Source organism: Mus musculus, chromosome 18 (genome assembly GCF_000001635.26).
Source record: "Mus musculus strain C57BL/6J chromosome 18, GRCm38.p6 C57BL/6J".
Classification (NCBI taxonomy): Eukaryota; Metazoa; Chordata; class Mammalia; order Rodentia; family Muridae; genus Mus; species Mus musculus.
In genome coordinates this window covers 19,981,701-20,002,683 of record NC_000084.6, presented here as the reverse complement: position 1 = coordinate 20,002,683, position 20,983 = coordinate 19,981,701, and the positions used below count along the sequence as shown (strand labels likewise).

Below are 20,983 nucleotides of genomic sequence, written 5' to 3'. Positions count from 1 at the left end.
CCCCTCCCTCATTCCCTCCCTCCCCCTCCCTCCCTCTGCCACAAATATTGTGAGTAATTAAAGCACAAAGTGTTTTTTTTTTTTTTTTTGGGGGGGGGTGTGGATAAACGGTCAGGTAAGCACTTCTTTTCTCTGATTTTAATATCTGGCACAGAAGATCCATGGCATTCGGGACAATTTTCCTTCAGTGGTTTATTTAAAAATGTTAATGAGGTTTGGAGAGACTACCTGGGTTTTGTTTCAACGTGTGAAGAGGTTGCCCAGATTTTGCACAGCAATGGGCTGGATGGGAGGATCCTATGATCAGATCAGGTGTTCCTGGCACCCAGAGTAGAGTCAGAGCAGGCGGCTCCAGGTTCCGTAGTGGGGATGCTCAGCACAGTATCAGCGAAAGGGACGCGGGTAAGGTTGGGCGGCAGCCCCGCGGGGCAGAAAAGGGGTGTGGGAGAGTTGGCAAAGGGTGGACCCGGGACCGCTTTCCTGGGAGTGAGCTCCCTGGCGGCCGCGGGGAGCTCAGGGCAGGCTCAGGCATCTCCAAGGCGGCCCTGGAGGTGATAAAACTTGAGAAATAACTAGGAGGGGCCACCCAGCGTCTCCTTGGTCCAATCCAGTTTCAGGCGAGAACACCGCTCCTGGGCGAAGAAGCTTGAGAGAGGCCAGAACGACTTCTCGGCAAACTGCTGCGGAAACCCTCCTGCGTCCAGGCTTAGAGTCCTTGTTTGGCGCCGGCCTGCGTCCTCCTGAGGCTGCACTGTGCGATGGTGGTTCCTGAGTTCCGGAGCCCACAGTGCAGGGCACTATGCACGAAGCTGCTGCTGACCCTCTGGGTGAGTCACTCATGGGTGTAAGAATGGGGACCCACCCAGATGGGAAAGGAGAAAAGGTCCTCTCTGGTCTCTACGGGGACTCAAAAGACGACAAGCAATGGGTTGAGAGTGCTATTTCTTGCCTGGTTCAAGTTCGTTGCGGAGGAATGATAGGCTAAAAGTTATTTGAGGTGATTTTATTTGAGGCGATTTCTGATTTAGGGCTTGTCCTCTAGCTTCTTGGCGGGCTGGTGTCTTGGTCACAGTGGGCAGTAAATATGTGAGTCAAAAGCAATGAGGACAGGTGTGTGTGTGTGTGTGTGTGGTGTGGTGTGCTTTGGAGAGGGTATTTAGGATCATCGACCTAGCAAAGGGCTGGTGTGGTGAAACTCCAGGGACTTCTTTTCCCTAGATGTGTATTGAGCCCAGCAACCTTAGTGCAGGCCCAACGCTGTGTCCCTGAATGCTGTCCTGGGCCTGTCTCTGAGAAATGGTGTTTTCAGCTATGCCTCCCTTAAAAGATTACTCAAAAGGCTGGCAGAGCTGCCATCCCCACACCTGCTTGCTCACCTGTGTGCCAGAGATCCAGGTGTGGGAAGGCTGCTGAAGGGTTGTACTGGAGTTCATGGGCAGACAATGGGACTAGAGTTGCAGCTTTGTCCCGTGAAAGCATTGTTCCTGTGTAGAACATATCATTGGATCTCCAGTGTCATCCAAACCCAGAGTTGAGCTTGTGATCTTCCTGGAAAAGAAGTTATTGACAGTTTTCTAGAGCTAGGGAGACTAGATGTGGAAAATGAGGAATTCTGACCACATGGTAACCTGTAAAACTTCAGTCCTGTCCCAGCTAGGTTGAGTGACATACATAAAGTGACTGAGGACATTACCACTTCGATGCTCCAAAGACAGGCAAGTTCAGAGGGCCCGAGGACTCTATCAGACGAGGGAGTTGGTCCTTTGTGCTATTCAGAACCTTGTTTGTTTGAGAGCAGCTCAGGCTGACCTTGAACTAGCTATGTAGCTAAGGATAGCCTTGATTTCCAGATCCGATGGCCTCCACCTTCTCTATGCTGGCATTACAGACATGAACCACTTTAACTGACTCTTGGCTAATTCTGGCAAGAGGGCCCAAGTTTATCCCCTTTTTAAATCAGGAAGTTACAGACATCAGACTAATACTCAAGATCTGAAGTTCATGAGCCAAAAAAAAATCATAAATAGACCCACTCATCTGCCGCTGCAACACTGAGAGTTGGGGTTTTGACTGACTGTAAATAAGCCCTCCTCAAATGCTATGTTCTTCTGGCATAGATATGCTCAGATGAATTTTCAACATTTTCGTTTAAAAATATGACTTTGGTATTTTACATTTTCATTTAGTAAGGAATTAGGAAACAAAAAGAGACTGTTTTGTTCTCTGTTTCATGGCATGTTCACTCATGGTTATTAAAAAGGAGTTGCAGTGGGTACAGAGGGGTGACGCTGACTCTTTTGCCTGCTTTGAGAACCCTTTCCTTCCTACCTAGGGTTGCCTCCTTCAGCCTTGATTGAGGTGTGTGCCGAGTCTCATTGTAACTGTTATGCTGTGTTTGGTGGAGATCCCCGGGTTCCCTGCTCTTTTCTGAAGATTAACAAGAGTGGATCTAAGGGAGAAGGGAGGTGGGAAGTGGGGACTGAGAGGAGAGGAGGGAGGGGAAACTGCGGTCAGGTTATAATATATGGAAGAAAGAAAGGAAAGAAGAAAAGAAGGAAAGAAGGAAGGAAGAAGGAAGGAAAGAAAGAAAGAAAGAAAGAAGGAAAGAAAGAAAGAAAGAAAGAAGGAAGGAAGGAAGGAAAGAAAGAAAGAAAGAAGGAAGGAAAGAAAGAAAGAAAGAAGGAAGGAAGGAAGGAAGGAAAGAAAGAAAGAAGGAAGGAAGGAAGGAAAGAAAGAAAGAAAGAAAGAAAGAAAGAAAGAAAGAAGAAAGAGAAGGAAGAAAGGAAGGAGGGAAGAAGGGAAGGAAGAGAGGAAGGAAAACAGAAAGAAACTAACAGGAATTTCCCAGAGTTTAAACACAAACTCTGAAATCAGAGCATGCACACAGATTGGTAGTTTGTCTCAACAGTAACTTCCAGCTTACAAACTTGTTAAATTTCATGACTGCACTTTTTTTTTTTTTTGATTCAGTGGCCTTTGAGCATAATATTAACAGGAACATTTTAGAAACATCTTTATTCCGTAAAGGGTAATCATGGAACTTTACCAACAGTGTGATCTGCTTTGAGGAGGACTTTTCAAAGCAAGTCTATCCCAGATCAAAGACTCCGCACATTTCCAACAGCCAGTCTACCCAGCTACTGGCAAATGGAGGAATCTTTCTAACTGGCAGGTTTCTGCATCTCTTGTCTACCCAGACTCCGAATTGCCACCAAGTATAGCTGGGGGAGAAAGAGTCAAATTAGGAAAACAAACAGGATAAAACCACAGTCTCACTGTTAATGAAGGTTCTTAAGCATTACTTTTAGAGTGTCTTCCCTGTCCAATGCAACAGCAGATTAGCAGGAAACAGTACCAGGTGAACTGTTTTCTGTATGTGGCAGGTAATGGGCTCATTAGCATTTATGTTTAGTGCTATTCTCCACACTGAGTCTGTGCTCGAAGCCTCATTAGCTGTTGTAATTGATAAGAGGTATGCATGTGAAGACAGTCGCCATTTTCCTAAAAGGACTCCCTTTTCAGCAGTCCCCTATCCATCCTCTACTTTCCCTCCCTGGAGTGTATAAAGTTACCTGCAACGGATGTTGATAAACATGCCTTCTATCTTTTTAGGTTGTATTTTGATTTATGAGTGAGAGATGATTTAGGCAAATAAAGTAAGTAAAGGAAAAGCAGTTTCATTTTAAAGCCTAATTATATGAAAGCTAGAGTTTAAGCCAGGCATGGCGGCATGTGTCTTTAATGACAGCACCCTCTAGGCAGACTTGGGAAGACTGCTAGTTTACATAGCTTGATCTATACAACAGACTTTAGACCTGTGAGGCTACATAGTCAGATTCTACATTCCAATAAAACAAAGAAAAGAAAATCAGGCTTTTAACATGTATTTAGACTGATTCATTTTCAGCTAGACTTTCCCATGCCCAGTGAACCCCAGGCCTCGTACTTGTTAACTGACATGTTTTAAAAGAGGTTGTTAATAGTCGTACTGAAATGACTGTCTAAGAGCAACTATGACTATGGAACAAATACAAGACTATGTGTATTTTTTTTGCCCCCGTTGTAATCCTCATGCCTGGTGCCTGCCATATAAGGCATCTTTGGAGACCTGTGGATAGTCATTCTTCTCACTGAATCTGAATTCCCCTCTTAAAATGACGTTGGTCAGGAGAAAATGTAGTAGAATCATCTAACTACTGTGACTACCAAGTTGTAGGCTGCAAAATTTATCCTTGAGGCAGTAGGGATTCAAATGCTAGTGTTTCTGTTCTGTCAAGGATCGTTGTCCACAGAAGAAAGGAAAGGTTTAAATCCCAGTGTTGATCACTCTGCTCAGTCAAGGCATCAATCGCCATTTTCCTTCTGTGCCTCTGGCTAGTGAATGCAGGGCTCTGCCTGTGCTGGAATACACACTCTACAGCTGAGCCACACCCAATCCCATTTGGTAGCTGCATGTGCCTTCTGTGGAAAAGGTGTATGAAGGAAGTCTCTTTTCTGTGTTCAACTCACAAAACTGAAGTATTCAAAATTTAAAAAATTGCAGATAGCTTTAGTCTCTCACTCTCCATTTGACATGAGATCTTTAAGTTAGAATTTAATGATATTTCTGATAGTTGAGCAATTACATCACTTGTAAAATTTATATAGCAATGTTAAAAAACCCAAAGCTTGTTATATTTTAAGGCTATTTAAATTTTCTTTCAATCAGATATTTGAAGTTACTCTTAAGAGTTCTCCTTTTAATGTTTTTTCTTTAAATTCAAGTAGTCAATCAATTCATCACATTTTTTGCATGTTGTATTTTAAAATGTATTACCTTCCTTCCTTCCTTCCTCCCTCCCCTCTTTCTGTCTTTCCTTCCTCCTTTATTTCTTTTTCTTTCTTTCTTTCTTTCTTTCTTTCTTTCTTTCTTTCTTTCTTTCTTTCTTTCTTTCCTTCTCTCTTTCTCTCTCTCTTCCTTCCTTCCTTCCCCTCTCTCTCTTCTTTCTTCCTTCCTTTCTTCCTTCCATCCTTCCTTCCTTCCTTTCTTTCTTTCTCTTTCTTTCTTTCTTCTTTCTTTCTTCCTTTCTTTCTTTCTTTCTTTCTTTCTTTCTTTCTTTCTTTCTTTCTCTCTTTTCCTTCCTCTCTCTTCCTTCCTTCCTTTCTCTTTCTTTCTTCCTTTCTTTCTTCCTTCCTTCCTTGCTTCCTTCCTTCCTTTCTTTCTTTCTTTCTTTCTTTCCTTCTTTCTCTCTCTCTTCCTTCCTTCCTTCCCCTCTCTCTCTTCTTTCTTCCTTCCTTTCTTCCTTCCATCCTTCCTTCCTTCCTTTCTTTCTTTCTCTTTCTTTCTTTCTTCTTTCTTTCTTCCTTTCTTTCTTTCTTTCTTTCTTTCTTTCTTTCTTTCTCTCTTTTCCTTCCTCTCTCTTCCTTCCTTCCTTTCTCTTTCTTTCTTCCTTTCTTTCTTCCTTCCTTCCTTGCTTCCTTCCTTCCTTCCTTTCTTTCTTTCTTTCTTTCTTTCTTTCTTTCTTTCTTTCTTTCTTTCTTTCTCTCTTTCTTTCTTTCTTTCTCTCTCTCTCTCTCTCTCCCTTCCTCCCTTCCTTTCTTCCTTCTTTCTTATTTTTTCCTTCTTTCCTCATCCCTCCCTCCTTCCCTCCCTCCCCCTCCCTCTCTCTCTTCCTCCTCTCTCTCTCTTTCTTTCCTCCTTCCCTCCCTCCCCCTCCCTCTCTCTCTTCCTCCTCTCTCTTTCTCTCTCTCTCTCTCTCTCTCTCTCTCTCTCTCTCTCTCTCTTTCTTTCCTCCCTCCTTCCCCCCCTCCCTTTCCACACAACATATATAATGGCATACGTGGGGATGTCAGAGGACACATTGTAGGCATTAGTTGTTTTCTTCCATCAGGGTTAGAACCTAGGCTTGTTGTGGGGGTCTGGAGAATCAGTCTGCCTCTACATCACATGTACTCTAGAGACTGAATTAAAGTTGTCCAGTTTGGAGGGAAGCCCAAACATTCTGTTCTCCTTCATGTTTGTCAGACTAATAAGAACTGAGTTCTTTCAGAATTATACAGAATGGACACAGAACAGAATTCTGAGATCAGAAATAAGTGAACTCTTCTTAGCCCTCTTTATGAGAAACCTGTGAAGTGAGAAAGCAGGCTAATATCATCATAGACATAATGTATGGAAAATGATGAAATACATAACAACCAGCAAAATCCACAGAGTACCTAAAAGTTATGTCTTAAGAAGGATTGCCTCACCTAAGATGTATCATTAAATTATTTGAGACCTTCCTGACTGTTTTTAATATAGGTACTTATAGCTATTGATTTCTTTCCTATTATTGCTTTCATTATATACAAAAGATCTAGCATGTTATATTTTTATTTTCATTGCATCTTAAAACTTTTACAATTTCCTTCTTAATTCCTAAGATGGATAATTTATTGTTCAATAGTATGTTTTCCAGTCTCCATAAATCTGTGTATGTTTCATGTATGTGCTTCTGCTAAGAAAAATGTATATTTTGAAGTGTTTGGAAGGATGTTCTGTGGATGTCTGTTAGGTCCATTTGATGTTATGCCATTTAACTCAGGTATTTCTCTGTTTATTTTCCAAGAGATTACTTTTCTATTGTTATACCAGTATTTGATGCATGTATATTTAGACTCAATTCTTTTCTTCATAGTTTTTTTTTCTCAAAAAAAAAAAGATTGCCTCAAGAAAAGGAAAAGTCAATAGTTTCTCTTTAACATGCTAATGATATGTTGTTAGCAGAATAAAACTGTAGTCATTTCAAAATAGACAGCCAGTGCAAATTTATTATTTAAAGGAATTCTTAACAATTTTGTTACATTAGTTGTGATTTCTTTTATTATCATTATTATTAGATATTTTCTTTATTTACATTTAAAATGCTATCCCAAAAGTTCCCTATATCCTCCACCCACCCTGCTCCCCTACCCACCCACTCCCACTTCTTGGCCCTGGTGTTCCCCTGTACTGGGGCATATAAAGTTTGCAATACCAAGAGGCCTCTCTTACCAGTGATGGCCAACTAGTCCATCTTTTGCTACTTATGCAGCTAGAGACACTAGCTCTGGAGGTACTGGTTAGTTCATATTGTTGTTCCACCTATAGGGTTGCAGACCCCTTAAGCTCCTTGGGCACTTTCTCTCCTCCATTGGGGGCCCTGCGTTCCATCCAATAGATGACAATGAGCATCCACTTCTGTATTTGCCAGGCACTGGCATAGCCTCACATGAGACAGCTATATCAGCGTCCTTTCAGCAAAATCTTGCTGGCATATGCAATAGTGTCTGCATTTGTTGGCAGATTATGGGATGGATCCCTGGGTGGGGTAGTCACCATAAGGAATTATTAATGCAATTGTTTGCAAATAGAAAAGAAATAACGAAATTGTTTTCTTTAAAATTGTAACCATTTATATAAAACATGCCACAAATTGTGCAAAATAGTACTTTTGAAACTAAGAAACCCCCAAATTAAAAAATACCAAACTAAGCTGAGTGTATTAGCACATGGCTTTAGTTCCAGCATTATGGAAGCAGAGGCAGATCCATCTCTGTGAGTATGAAGAGAGTCTCATCAACATAGTGAATTTCAGGGCAGCCAGGGCTACAAAGTAAACACACTGAGCAGTGTTGAAGAGGAGGAGAAGGAGAACTGAATGCTATGATACAAGGCAAATGGCACCCTAGATGAAAAATGTGATGTCTCAAAAGTAATTTAAAAATGCAAATGAGACAGTCATCAGATTAATATGTTTAAAAGGAATGAAAGATTCTAAGAGAGTCTGAGACATGTGTATCAGTATTCCAGCTGCACAGATAGTAAGACTTGGAAAGAATTTAGCAATGACCAGTGAGATGGAAGAATGTTCTAACACCACTGTGCTTTATATAACAGGTTCATATTATATATTTTAATCCCTTATACCTTTAAGGTATACTCAGTTTATTATTTTAGAATAAAAAACCGAAACCAATATAAATAACTGTAAGTATAAAGTAATGGTAAAATTGTATTAAACGTCAGTTGTAGAACACACACTGTTATGTTACCAAGAGTTAACTCTTAAATCTGTATACATGGCATACCTGATTATATCCTTCCTCATGGTTATTACAATATTTCCCCGAGATTGTGTATATGAGTTGGTAGGTCTGAAAGAGTCAGAAATGGATGTGTAGAAAGATGATAAGAATAATACTCTTGTTAGTGATGTATCTTGTTTTATTTCTAACAGACTTGCTGTGAATTTTAGGAAATTTAGAGTACACAATGATGACCATGCTCTAACTTTGGAGCATTTCCATAGCTTTGCCAAGAAGTCTTGAGACCATTTTTAGTCAATTTCTCTTTTTTCTCCCAGTGTAGGCAACCAGCACCCTCTTCTGTCTCTATATAGCTGTCTGTTGGAAATATTGCTTAGAATGAAATCATATAGAAACACTGCCTCTACTGTATCTGATGGGTGTAATGTTGATAGGTTTATCCATGTTTTAGATCAGATCAAGTCTGTTTATGTAAATAGCAGAAGGTGAGAAATCTGCAATCAGCAGACCATGCTACATAAACTTTCACTGCAACTTCACTTATTGCATGTCTAGATCATCTGTTATCTGTTCACAATTATGCACTTCTTCCTCCTTATCAAGATTGCTATTATGACTATTCCTGTAAAAGTGGCTGTGGACACAGATTTTAAAACAGCATAGAATTTATTTGATGTGCAGTTCTCTTAGAAACTGCAACTATATCTGTATGGTGATATCACCTTCTATTTCCATGGACAACACCAAAGGTTTCTAGTTTTTCTGCATTCTCAACAGCAACATCTCATTTTCTGTTTTGTTTATTCTAGCTCTTCTAGCAAGCTTGTCATACATTAGATGTACATGTCTGTGGAGTCCCATACTGTTGGGCATTTTTCATCTTTCTAACCATCATTTGTACATCTTTGAATACCTTCTATTCAAATGTTTTACTAATTTTTTCATTATTTACCATCCTTTTTTGGAGCTAAATTTTATATTATTTAGTATTTTGCAGAGCTAAAATTTATACTGTTATGGATATGTCACTAATTGTTCTCTCATTTTGAAAATAACATTTCCCATTTTGTGCTTTTAATTTTTGTTCCTATATCATGTTCTTAGAAGTGCAAAGGTTTTAAGTATCAGATTGATCTTGACCATCCTGTTTCCTTACTGTTCATGTTTCCATAGCACAGCTAAGAGTTGTTGCCCAACATGATTATGGCATTTCCTTTTGAATAGATCTCGTCCTTATCCTTAGGTCTGCAATCTGCTCTGAGGTAATTTCTGTACATGGTGTTCCTTATGATTCATCTCCACTTTTGTGCAGAAGCAAATTTTAATCACCTCAGAGCCATTCAGTAAGGAAATATGTCCCTTAAACTTTTCATAGGAGATCCAGAAGTGAGCCTTATTTCTAGGATGTGATTTCTATTCTATTGTCTACACACTAGGCTTTGATTAGTGTAGCCTTGAGCTACCCTATTCAAAACTGGGTAATGTCAGACCATTCTTCTTTTGGCGGGGGTGGGGGTAGGGGAGAGACAGGGGTGTCTCTTATAACTCCTTAAAGACTAATGCCCCTTTCTCCTTCCTTTTTTCCTTCTTCCCTTTCTTTTCTGTTTCCTTTTCTTGAGACAGGGTTTCTTTGTATAGCCCTGGCTGTCCTGGAACTCACTATGTAGCCCAGGCTGGCCTTGAACAAGAGATTAGCTTGCCTATGCCTCCAGAGTGTTGGGATTTAAGGTATGTATCACCACATATGGCTAAATGACTAATTTCTTCAAAGAGAAATCTGAGATTCAACAGAAATCAAGTCTGTAAACTTTGTCCTTGGATTCATGGAGAGAGGTGAAGTTTATACTTATTTGGGTCTTTTAAAAACTCTTTCATCCTGTTTTATTATTTTCCGGGTAACTTCTTTTTTTTTTTTTTTTTTTTTTCTTTCAGTAAAGACTTTAATAATAGGAATCTGAGATCCTTGTGGGTCCAATCACCTTCAACACTACCAAGGCACCATAAAATTAACAGTAGTAAATATGATGGTAAATTAGCTTGGTTTTCAACCTTCCTAATGCTGTGAATTTTTAATATAGTTCCTCATGTTGCTGTGACCCCAACCATAAAATTTGTTTTGCTGTTGCTTCATAATTGTTATTTTGTTACTCTTAATGACCGTAAATATCTGTTTTCTGATGATTTTAGGTGACCCCTGTGAAAGGGTCATTCAACCCTCCAAAGGAATATCATCTTGTACTTTTTTGAACAAATGTATTCCAAAGTGTTTTATCCTAAATGGAACTGTTTTAGCATAGGACTGTTTCTGTCTCTCTCCTCTTTCCTCTTGCTAGTTTATAGGAAAGCAACCTATTTATAGTATTGGTTTAGTTGGTGTGTGTGTGTGTCATGGTACGTTTGTGAAGGTCAAAGGAAATGTTGGTGGGTGTCACTTACTCCTCCCATCAGGTGAGTTGTGGGTACTGAACTTAGGTTATCAGCCTTGGTGGCATGAATGTTGGTGGCTCAGGGACCCACTGAGCTTTGTTGGTGTCCCAATCAACTCACTTTTGCATGTATATTTTATTTCCTACGTTCTTTCTAAAGTCATTTATTTGTTTTGTTGCTAGCACAAAAATTGCATATTCCTTGTTTATATATATATATACACACATGAATATAGTATCTATGAATACAGTTGAATACAGTTTTGTTTCTTATTTTCTAACCAATTTGTATATCTACATCAAATAATTTTCTTGTGTAAGTGCTGAGATAAGAAGCTCTAATATAATGTCACACAAAAGTGGCAGGGGCAGTTTGTATTTCCAATAATGGAGAAGAATATTCAGTCTTTCTCATTTAAGCATGAAGTTAGTTGTCAGTTGAGCACAGACACTCTTTGTTAAGCACACATGCTAGTCTGTCACTAAAATGTGAGGCTATTTTTATAAATTGCAGGTCGAGCTTGTTAAATGCTTGTTCTTCATTTACTGAAATGGTCATGTGGTTTCTTTCTTATTCTAAGATGAACTAATGTGATGTTTAAACTTTTCTAGGTCTTCAGTTTTGTTGGTGAAGCCTGTAAAAAGGTGACATTTCATGTACCTTCAACACTAGAGGCAGACAAGATCATCGGAAGAGGTGAGAACTTTCTGAACTTTCTTTGAAACAGACTTATAATATTCTTAGTCTGTCAAGAATATGGGGGTATTTTCTATGTACTCTGGAGCTGGTCTATATTGGGTTAGAAATAGAGACAATTCAGTATTATTTCAAATATGCATTTTTGCCTTGTAGATGCTGAATCAGGTGGTCAATTCTACTATGAGTTTTCAATCCATGCTTTTGAAGTCATTAATCTTAACAATTTAAAATATAATACTTCTAACAATACTCTGGGGTTTGAGTATTGCAGAAGTATAGATGTGTATTGAAGAGAAACACTTTAATATTCTTTTGTTTTAAATCTAGATTTTATTTAGTTTGTGTTAGTATATTTGCACACTTGTGCTATGGTGTGTGTACATGCATATGTGTGTGAGTGAGTGTGAGTGTGTGTGTGTGTGTGTGTATGTGTGTGTGTGTGTGTGTGTGTGTGTGCATAGATCAGAAGACAACACAACTTGTGGGATTTTGTTATTTCCTTCCACTCAGTGGGCACCAGGGATCAACCTCATGGTTTAAGGCTTGGTTGTAAGCATCTTTAGTCACTAAGCCACCTTGACTGCCCAGGAGAAGTATTATAGCATTATTAAGAAGTAAAACAATGCTTGTTCCTCAGAACTGTAAACAGTCAGCCATTTTAAAATGGAGACCTGAGGACCTGACTGAACTTTTCTTTCTCTAAGCAGCTGGGTAGCTTTGCCCAGATGTGTTTGTGTGTATATGTGTGTGTGTGTGTTGGTGTAGAGACATTAGAGGAAACCACCATGATATTTTTTAAAAGAGAAATATTCATCCTATATATATATAATTGCCCTTTCAATAACGTGTGCAATTTTTGACAAGACTGTCTCAGCTGATTTCATCCAATTAATCTCATTTTTTCTACTGTGGGAAACAAGAAGAGAAAAAGATAAGGAGAGATACGATGTTCCTCTGGAAGAATAAGCCAGAAGGAATCATTCAGCTAAAAATATACAGAGGAGAAAAAATATATTGTTATAGTCATTAAAACCTTCACTGTCTTTTGGTGAAACATGAATCATCTTGTTAAGCCTACCCATAACAGTTTTGGGCTAAAGCAAAGGTATGCAGGAAGCAAAGGAGCCCTTAGGTGAGGTCATTGTTTGAGCATCATCAGTTTGGTTTCTATAAAAGCAAATGGACAATGGGATGGGTAACAGTTGATTTTTGATACTTAAATATCATTACCTTTTATTAGGAAGCAAATTTTTCAGATAGAGAAGATGCCACATGGTATTCCTGGAGAGGGTCATGGAAAGTTATGTATGTAGGGATGGAATGTTCAAAAAGTGCTATGGGAAGAATTCAGAGACCAGTTTTTCTTACTTGACTGTCAGCTTGTATGCTCCTTTGTTCTCTATGCATCTTTGTGTTTCTTCTGACTAAAGGCAGGTGCACCTTGAGACACCCTCGGTGTATTGTTGAGGGAAATATTCACTGTGTTTATTCAGGTGCATGTGAGGGTGTGTGTCTCACCTTTGTCATGAGAGTCATATGTCCACCTCTTTAGTGGAAGATCATTTTCATAAGCTTACTAGAAGCATGTTAATTTTTAAAACAACTTTTTCACTATAATATACAGTCAAGAAAATTTTAATTAAAATAAAATTACTATTTTTAAGAATGAAAGAGAACTATTAAGGCATTTCAAAACTGCATAGTGCTTGGTTATTTTGATAATGTATATTATTTTAACATATATGTTTTCTTTATGTATGTATCTCCACCTTGCACCTGGAAAATTTTTGCTGGCAGTTAGTTTGAAAGAGTGTCTCAGCTCGGCAGATGGCATCATGCCAAGTGATCCTGATTTCAGAGTTCTAGATGATGGGTCAGTTTATCCGACCAGAGCTGTTGTATTGTCTGATGAGAAAAGATCTTTTACCATTCAGCTTTCTGATTCAAAGATGCAGACACAGAAAGAGATCCCTGTAATCCTGGAGCACAAGAAGAAGGTATGCAAAGCTTGTTGCACATTCTCAAGCATGGAGCGGTCTTTCTAGCAAAGTTCTTTTCTTAAAAATAGCAAAGTGGGCCGGGTGTGGTGGCACACGCCTTTAATCCCAGCACTTGGGAGGCAGAGGCAGGCGGATTTCTGAGTTCGAGTCCAGCCTGGTCTACAAAGTGAGTTCCAGGACAGCCAGGGCCATACAGAGAAACAACCAATATATATATCTCAAAGTGGAGCAATGGAGAAATAACACTTCTCTCCTGCCCTCCCCCCCTCCCTTCTGCCTCTCTTCTCTCTTGACCTGTTTTGTTCCTATTATTTTTCTTTCCTTCTCCCTCCATTTTCTAACTTCATTTGGTCTTTTGTTTTTCAATCTTTCTCTTATATTTTTGGTAGTGAGCCTAGCCTTTTACAGCGGAGCCATCTCTCTAGCCCTCAATCTTTCTTAACACTAGTCAAATGCTGGCTTTGCTTTCTCTGGTGTTAAATGAAAATGATATCTACCTTTGGCGAAGCTTTTGTCTGGTCTGATTTCTAACTAATGACGGTTGTGTTCCTGTACGGTATCTATTCATCACAGCCTTTAGAGTTTCACATTAGTACAAACACATACTCATGTGAAATAGCATTGTGAATAAATTCACAAAATGGTGGATGATTTCAATTGGCCTACACAGAATCTATGCAAATGAACTAGTGGTAAAGCTAATTAAAAGACTGCTTGGCACTTTATGGAATATTTAATAAAATAGTTATTAATAATGACCATGAAATTAAATGTCTCCCTTTGCTGCAACATGAAATGAAATAATCATTTCTACAACATTTGGTGGAACCTTTTGTAGTGATAGAAATGTTCTAGAATGTTCTGTAATCTCTAGTGTCTGGTACACTGATGCAATGTTAATGGCTACTGATGTTTAGCATATAACTAGTGCAATAAAAGGACAGATGTTTCCATTTAAATTACTTTTAGTTAACACAAAAGATCACACGCCTGGTGGTAGGCAGTGGCTGCTGTATAGGACAGAGCATGTACGGAACAGTGCAGGCTGTGCATTTTCTTCTGCGGTTCACATGACTGTGATGTTTCCGATAATTCAGAACGTTTCTTTAAACTCAGGTACTGAAGAAAAGACACACTAAGGAAACTGTCCTCAGAAGATCTAAGAGAAGATGGGCACCCATTCCATGTTCAATGCAAGAAAATTCCTTGGGTCCCTTCCCATTGTTTCTTCAACAGGTAGGCTTTCTTTCATTTTGATTGTGGTCTTCCTAAGTGGAGAGTCTGTTTTATTCTGCTTTAGCAAATATTTAAGTGTTAAGCAAATAAGACATGACTAAAGTTATTCATAAAATACAAGTGAATAAAATAAGAAGACCACGACTGAAGAGCTAATGGTGTAAGACAACATACAGGCTTTGCATGTTTCCATCATGCATTCACTCATTTAGGAGGTGGTTACTGGATAGCTATATCATCCACTACATGGTGTGGTAGGCACTGCTGTACGCACTGGAGATAGAAAAAAAGCCGAGTTCTGGTTCTTAGTATAGCTACTTTTCACTGAATTTCCAGAAAGTACCAGCTTTAACAAGGGAGATGCTCAGTCCTGTCCTGTGAAAGCACACTCCAGAGAAGCAAGTCTAGTATGTGAAGACAGCACCAAGAGCTCAGGAGATATGATGTCTCAGTATGTAGCCCAGGCTGGCCTGAATCACATCATCTTCCTCCCTGAGTTCTACATATGTTTGTACTACTGGCTTATCTTGAACACCTTTGTGTAGTCAAAAAGACTTACCTCTAGGTTCAAAGTGTGAATATTGCTTCCACTTCTAGAGCACAACTGAAGTCTTCATGGATATAGATAATTTTGTTTATATAATTTATTACAACATAATTATTCATACTATTACTTAGATTAGTATATTTTATTATTGCATTATTTTTTGTTCATATTATTTTTGTATACATCCCATCATCTGGACTTCATGTAGCCATACCTAGCTGCAAGTGAGATAGATCTATATCCTTCTTCCTCGCATATTTCTGCTCAGCTGTAAAGAGGATGGCAGGGTAGGGTCTGCAAGATGGATTAGTGGTTAAGGTGCTTGCCATCAAGGTTGATGCTTGGGTCATATTCCTGGGATCCACATTGTGAAAGGAGAGAATCGACTCCTCTATGTTATCCCCTGGCTTCCATATGTGTTCTAAGGCCTTACTCTTACCAACTCTAACTTATATTGCTCTTTTCTACTGAAGTGTTGGTAAGATGAAAGATATGTAAAATACATACATACATGCATACAAGCACACACACACACACATATATACGTGATACATACATATAAAACATTAAGTGTATATACCTCTGTGTATTTTCTTTCAGGTTCAGTCTGATGCAGCTCAGAACTACACAGTCTTCTATTCAATAAGTGGGCGTGGAGCTGATCAAGAACCACTTAACTGGTTTTTCATCGAGAGAGACACTGGGAATCTATATTGTACTCGGCCTGTGGATCGTGAGGAATATGATGTTTTTGATGTAGGTGTTTTATTGATAAATATGGCTCTATATTTGTGAACTGTCTGTTTTCTGAGTCCTTGCCTGCTCGTTTCTTCCTGCATTCTGTTCTTAGAGGTCATCTTAAAGTCTAAGGAGAATAGCATTCACTGTGTGTTGGAATGCTTGACAAACCTTTATACTAGCTTTAGTTAGGCAATCCTGAAATGAGGCAAAGAGATTTAATTGTATTTGAACATAAAACTCAGTACAGTTTTAGGAGTTTGAGTTAACTTGCCAGACCCTTTCTCTGGTCACCACACATTATCAGTTCTTCAGGAAAGGCACATAGGTGATCATCTTCCACTCCTCTGGCTTGCTTTTTTGTCTTTTTTTTTTTCTGCATATGTTATTCTCTGACCATGTCTGATAACCAGATAAAGGAATAAACATAGGAAGCCAAGTCCACATAAAGGTTAACAGGTCAGCTTTCTGATAGGAATGTACAGTCAGGTGGGGGCAGTCTTAGAGGGTTTCCATTATAGAAGAGCATGTGTCATGAGCTGTCATGAGCCAACCCTGGGGCTTGGCAAGAAGACTCCCCACTGGAAAGAAGTCTGTTTCTAGAGGATGAAAGAGGTGCTGAAGAACCAACCTGACTGCTGTCTTCATGTGGCACCCTTTGCCTTTGGTTAAAAATTGTTCAGCCTGGTGTAATTACACACTGAGCAGAAACGCATTCTGTCTGGTGTTACATTTTCTTTGGTTAATGAGCAGTGAGGGTATTAGTAAATGTGTTTTGCAATAACTAGTTAAATGCACAGTCTATGAAGCATTCAATAAGAGTTCAAAAACAAGGCTGGGAGGTTTTGCTTTATGTATTATGTTGCAGGATTTTTTTTAAAAACATGGTCATGGAATGACCATTCTCAGAATGAAACTTACTGATGTCAGAGATACTAAAGAGTGTAATCTGAGTCCCAAGAACAATCAGTGACCCCCAATATTGCATATGGTACTTCATTTCTAACTTCTCTGCATTTTGACATGTTCTTTATCTCAAGTAGAGCTATTTTCTCCCAATACTGAATACCAGTTGCTGTAAGGATCTCAGTGTGGAACAGTGACGAGATAGCTTACTACTGAGAGATTTGCAGGGAAGGTTTCAGGGCATCTCTTGTCCTCTGTGCTGTGATGTTGACTTGGCTGCTGATGTTGCTTGTATCTCTCCCACAGTTGATTGCCTATGCATCCACTGCAGATGGCTATTCAGCAGATTTACCTCTCCCACTGCCCATCAAAATAGAGGATGAAAATGACAATTACCCTCTTTTTACAGAAGCAATTTATGCTTTTGAAGTTCCAGAAGGCAGTAGACTTGGTAAGGTCGTTTCTATGTGAAACATGTTTATGTATAATTTTGAGACACTGAGATTTTTATTGTTTGTTTTTGTTTGCAGGTATGTGTGTGTGTGTGTGTGTGTGTTTATAGACTAGAGTACAATTTCCACTGTCAGCTTCAAGTTCTAAGACTCTTTTTTTCAGAAACCTATCTCCCTAATTGGGGATTTTATTTTCCTGTTTATGTTTATGATCATGGGGTAATACAGATCTAGAATTTAATTATCAGAAGACACTAATTAAGTCCCATCAACTGTAATCAACAAACCTCTTACAAGGAACTATAGGAATTTCTGACATGTTCAGTATGACACAACTATCCATCATGGGATGTAGCTATTAGTCAGGATTTGTACACTGTAATATGCATTTTACTTTATCTTCTCATTGTGTGGTTTTACCCTATCCTGTTTCTCCAGAGAAGACTCACAGGATATAATGAACAGTAAAAACAAATGTAGTTTAGATATTTCAGTGGGGCCGTGGAGAAGTATTACATTACGCAGACTGATACATGATGTAGCCTTTAAGTTATTTTTAAATTTCTGTGTTCTTGAACTACTTCACTACATACAATTTAGAATAAATATTAGAATAATTTGAGCGACACAGGTCACACAGTCTCCATCATAAGCACTCCCTTTCAATGTGGAAAGCAAATTATTTTATTTCTGTGTATTGTCATAGCTTGTTTCTGAGTATTACATCATGAAGAATGAACACACACACACACACCTCACCAAAAAGGTGAGATGGGGATCTGGCATAAAAGATGGCTGATATGCTTTTCTGCTAAGATTTCTGGTCATTGCTCATATCCCTACTGTACTACACATGCATTTTCATATATTGCTTTTCTTTATTAAGTCTCTGAAAGGGGTAGTGGCAGTTGTTTTGGGTTCTCTCACTTATCAATACTAGCTTCATGAATCTACGGCCCTATCACATTTTCCTGGTTTCTAAGAGGGGTAACTGATTTCAGTTCTCCCTTAGAACCAAGAGAAAATACCTAGATTTTCATTGACCTGGGTTATGAATCATAACTCACCATTAGGTTCAGATCTATTAATATGAGACTCTTAAAGGAAAATAAATAAAAATAGATGACATCAGAGTAGACATAGCAAGAAAGTTCGAAAGAAAAAGACAAAAAAAAAAAAGTGTCTTCAAATGAGTGGGAGATGAAAAGAAAGAGGGAACTAAAAAAGATCACCCCGAGGGCATATGATAAAACTCAGCGGATAAAGGAGCCTGCCACTAAGCCTGATAACCTGAGTTGACTCCCAGGATCCATGTGGTAGACGAACAAAACCGATTCCCGAAAAATCATCCCCTAGCTTCTACATATGTGTTTTAACATGTCCCCCAATAAATGAATAAACTAAACGTTAAAAATCAATTCGATCATTTACATAAGTACACTGAGTCTTAATTTATATATTAATTGAAAGTCTAATAAAATTGAATTAATTTAAGAGACATGGTTTATGCCTTCAGTTGGTTTATTATTGCCATATGTGAGAATATAAATATATATTAACTTTAATAGATCATATATATATATATATATATATATATATATATATACCCCAATTTGATCTCAAATTATTAATCCTACTGCCTCAACCTTTTTAGTGTTGGGAATATAAGCAGAGCCACACCCTGTTCTGAAATTACAGTTGATTGACATTTAGTTTTTCATAATTTACTATCAAACATTTTAATCTGTGACTCTGAATGCCAGAATGTTTGGAAGTTTTCTTCCTGAGTCTTGCCAAAAGTTGTGTTTATTTGGCAAGAATCACATTTTAAACTTGGTTCCTAGTGTCAATGTGCCAAGTTGAAAAGTATATGTACCAGGTACATTGTGCTGTTCCGGAAGTTCAAATTTGCTTTTTAAACACATAGGTACTGTAGTGGGAACAGTTTGTGCCACGGATAAAGATGAGCCTGACACTATGCACACACGCCTCAAGTACAGCATCTTGGAGCAGACCCCACCATCACCTGGGCTTTTTTCTGTGCACCCTGACACAGGTGTCATCACCACCGTCTCTCACTACATGGACAGAGAGGTAATGTCCATACTGCAGAAAGTCACTTCATTGTGGACTTAACCCCTTTTCCCACTTAACTATAACTTGCTGTTCTCTTATTTTATTTGAATAACAATTCCTGAGATGTTTCCTGGTTTTTATACATTTCTCTTTGTATATGAAAGAAACCCTACTTAATTGGAATAGAGTTTAATTGGTGCTTGTAAGGTAGGGTACAATGTATTTCTTAGGAAAATGGCTGTGTATTCTTTTATATCCTTTAGTGTGTAAGGCTAGTTGGTTCCAGAGTAGAAAAGGCTCAGTCATCATGCAGGACATAAGGTTTAACTTTTTTATTTTGTTTGTTTGCTTGTTCTTATACCAATTCAGTTAGTCTAGCCGTGTGCAGTTTTTTTCAAAGGAAAGTATTAGCTGGGATACAATTAAATTAATTAGTAATAGTATTTGGTCATGTGTGTGATGATTGTATTCAGTTTCTTTATGTGAATATTACTCAGTGTTTAAACGTATTTACTTGATTGATTAGCAAGATTTAATACATATCCAATCTGTTATAGTTAGAGAAATTGATTGATTGGCCCAAGTCAAATTATTTTAAGAAGTCTTCTGTATTTTGTTATTAATTTTTTTGTTTTGTCAGACTATTTAACTCAGAGTCAAGTATTAACTGAAGAAGATGAGCCACATGTACAAAGTAGCTTTATTGGGACACTTCCAATGCCCCCATTACAGGTAGAATAATATACTTAGAATGATTGCTATGACAAGGACAAAGGCTATAAAAAACGTCAGTGGAGTACAACTCCAAAGGAAAGAGGAATGTGGGAATCTACAGAAAGGAATACAAATTAGTAGTAATGTTATAGTTACCATTATTTAGGGTTTTTTGTAGCATTGATAAAACATGGGCAGTAACAACATTACTAGTTGCTTTCCTATTCTTGTAACAAAATACCTGATAAAATCAGTGTAAGGAATGAAGGGTTTATGTTGGCCCCTATTCAAAGGTGTAGTCCATCAGGATGGAGAAAAAATGGTAGCAGGCCCTTGAGGCAGGTGGTCACAGTTGTGCTCTCAGGGGAAGAGAGGGAGAAATTCTGCTTGCTCAGCTCTTCTCCTTGTTATAAAGTCCAGAACCTGGCCTGTAGAGCTGTGCTACCCACATTTAGGTTGGGTCTTCCATCTCAGGTACAGTAAGCTCCCTTACAGACCTGAATGATTGTTTCCATGGTGACTTTAAATCTCATCAGGCTGATAATAGAACCATCAGGTTCTCATCTTGCTTCTTCAGTTTCCTTCTAAAATAGTCTCTGCTTAGCTGTCTTCTTTCCCATGTGCTGGAGAAGGCCATTACTCATTATGTCTCAGCTCTGCTCATCATAATATCTTCTGCATGACTCTAACCACCTACCTGTGGAAGGGTGCCTCTCAATTGGTACCTCCTAACACGGAGGATGGGTCACATATCTAGCTATTGCTGGTTCTTGTTTGTTAGATCTTCATTAAGCAAATACAATCCTATGTGTGTAGAACAAAACTCGAGTTCGCAGCCCTTTTTGCTCTCCTCTGTAACATTGCTGCCCTTAAAGCGCTGTGTCATTCTGGACTTCCAATGATGGCTGGTGGCAGCCTTGTCTACTTGCCTATATAATTTGTCCCTGCATATCATATTCAACCACATCTTACTTTCTTAACTGGATAATTGGTTATCGAGTCCTGCCCTACTCTCATTGCCAGGTACATTTCATCTCCATTTCCCTTTGCTTTTGTTTATGCTGCTTAGGTTTGAACTTCCTGTCTAGTGTAGGGGTTCACTACCTGTTAACCATGATGCCTGGCTTACTCTAGACCAG

General features: G+C 38.7%; 1 protein-coding gene across 4 annotated transcripts in view; it reads left to right on the top strand.

Moving 5' to 3' along the window:
• Positions 1-273: 273 nt before the first annotated feature.
• Dsc3 (desmocollin 3) overlaps positions 274-20,983 on the top strand; it is a 41,481-nt gene continuing 20,771 nt past the window's right edge. For 2 of the 4 annotated variants that reach the window (NM_007882.3, NM_001291809.1), the window contains exons 1-7: positions 587-827; positions 11,088-11,172; positions 12,973-13,172; positions 14,292-14,411; positions 15,559-15,714; positions 16,909-17,053; positions 18,982-19,148. In NM_007882.3, the coding sequence (NP_031908.3) occupies positions 759-827; positions 11,088-11,172; positions 12,973-13,172; positions 14,292-14,411; positions 15,559-15,714; positions 16,909-17,053; positions 18,982-19,148 (942 nt within the window). In that variant the 5' untranslated portion in view covers positions 587-758. Of the gene's footprint in view, positions 403-586; positions 828-11,087; positions 11,173-12,972; positions 13,173-14,291; positions 14,412-15,558; positions 15,715-16,908; positions 17,054-18,981; positions 19,149-20,983 lie in introns of those variants that run through there. The other 2 variants (XM_006525593.4, XM_006525596.3) reach the window with 2 other exon arrangements.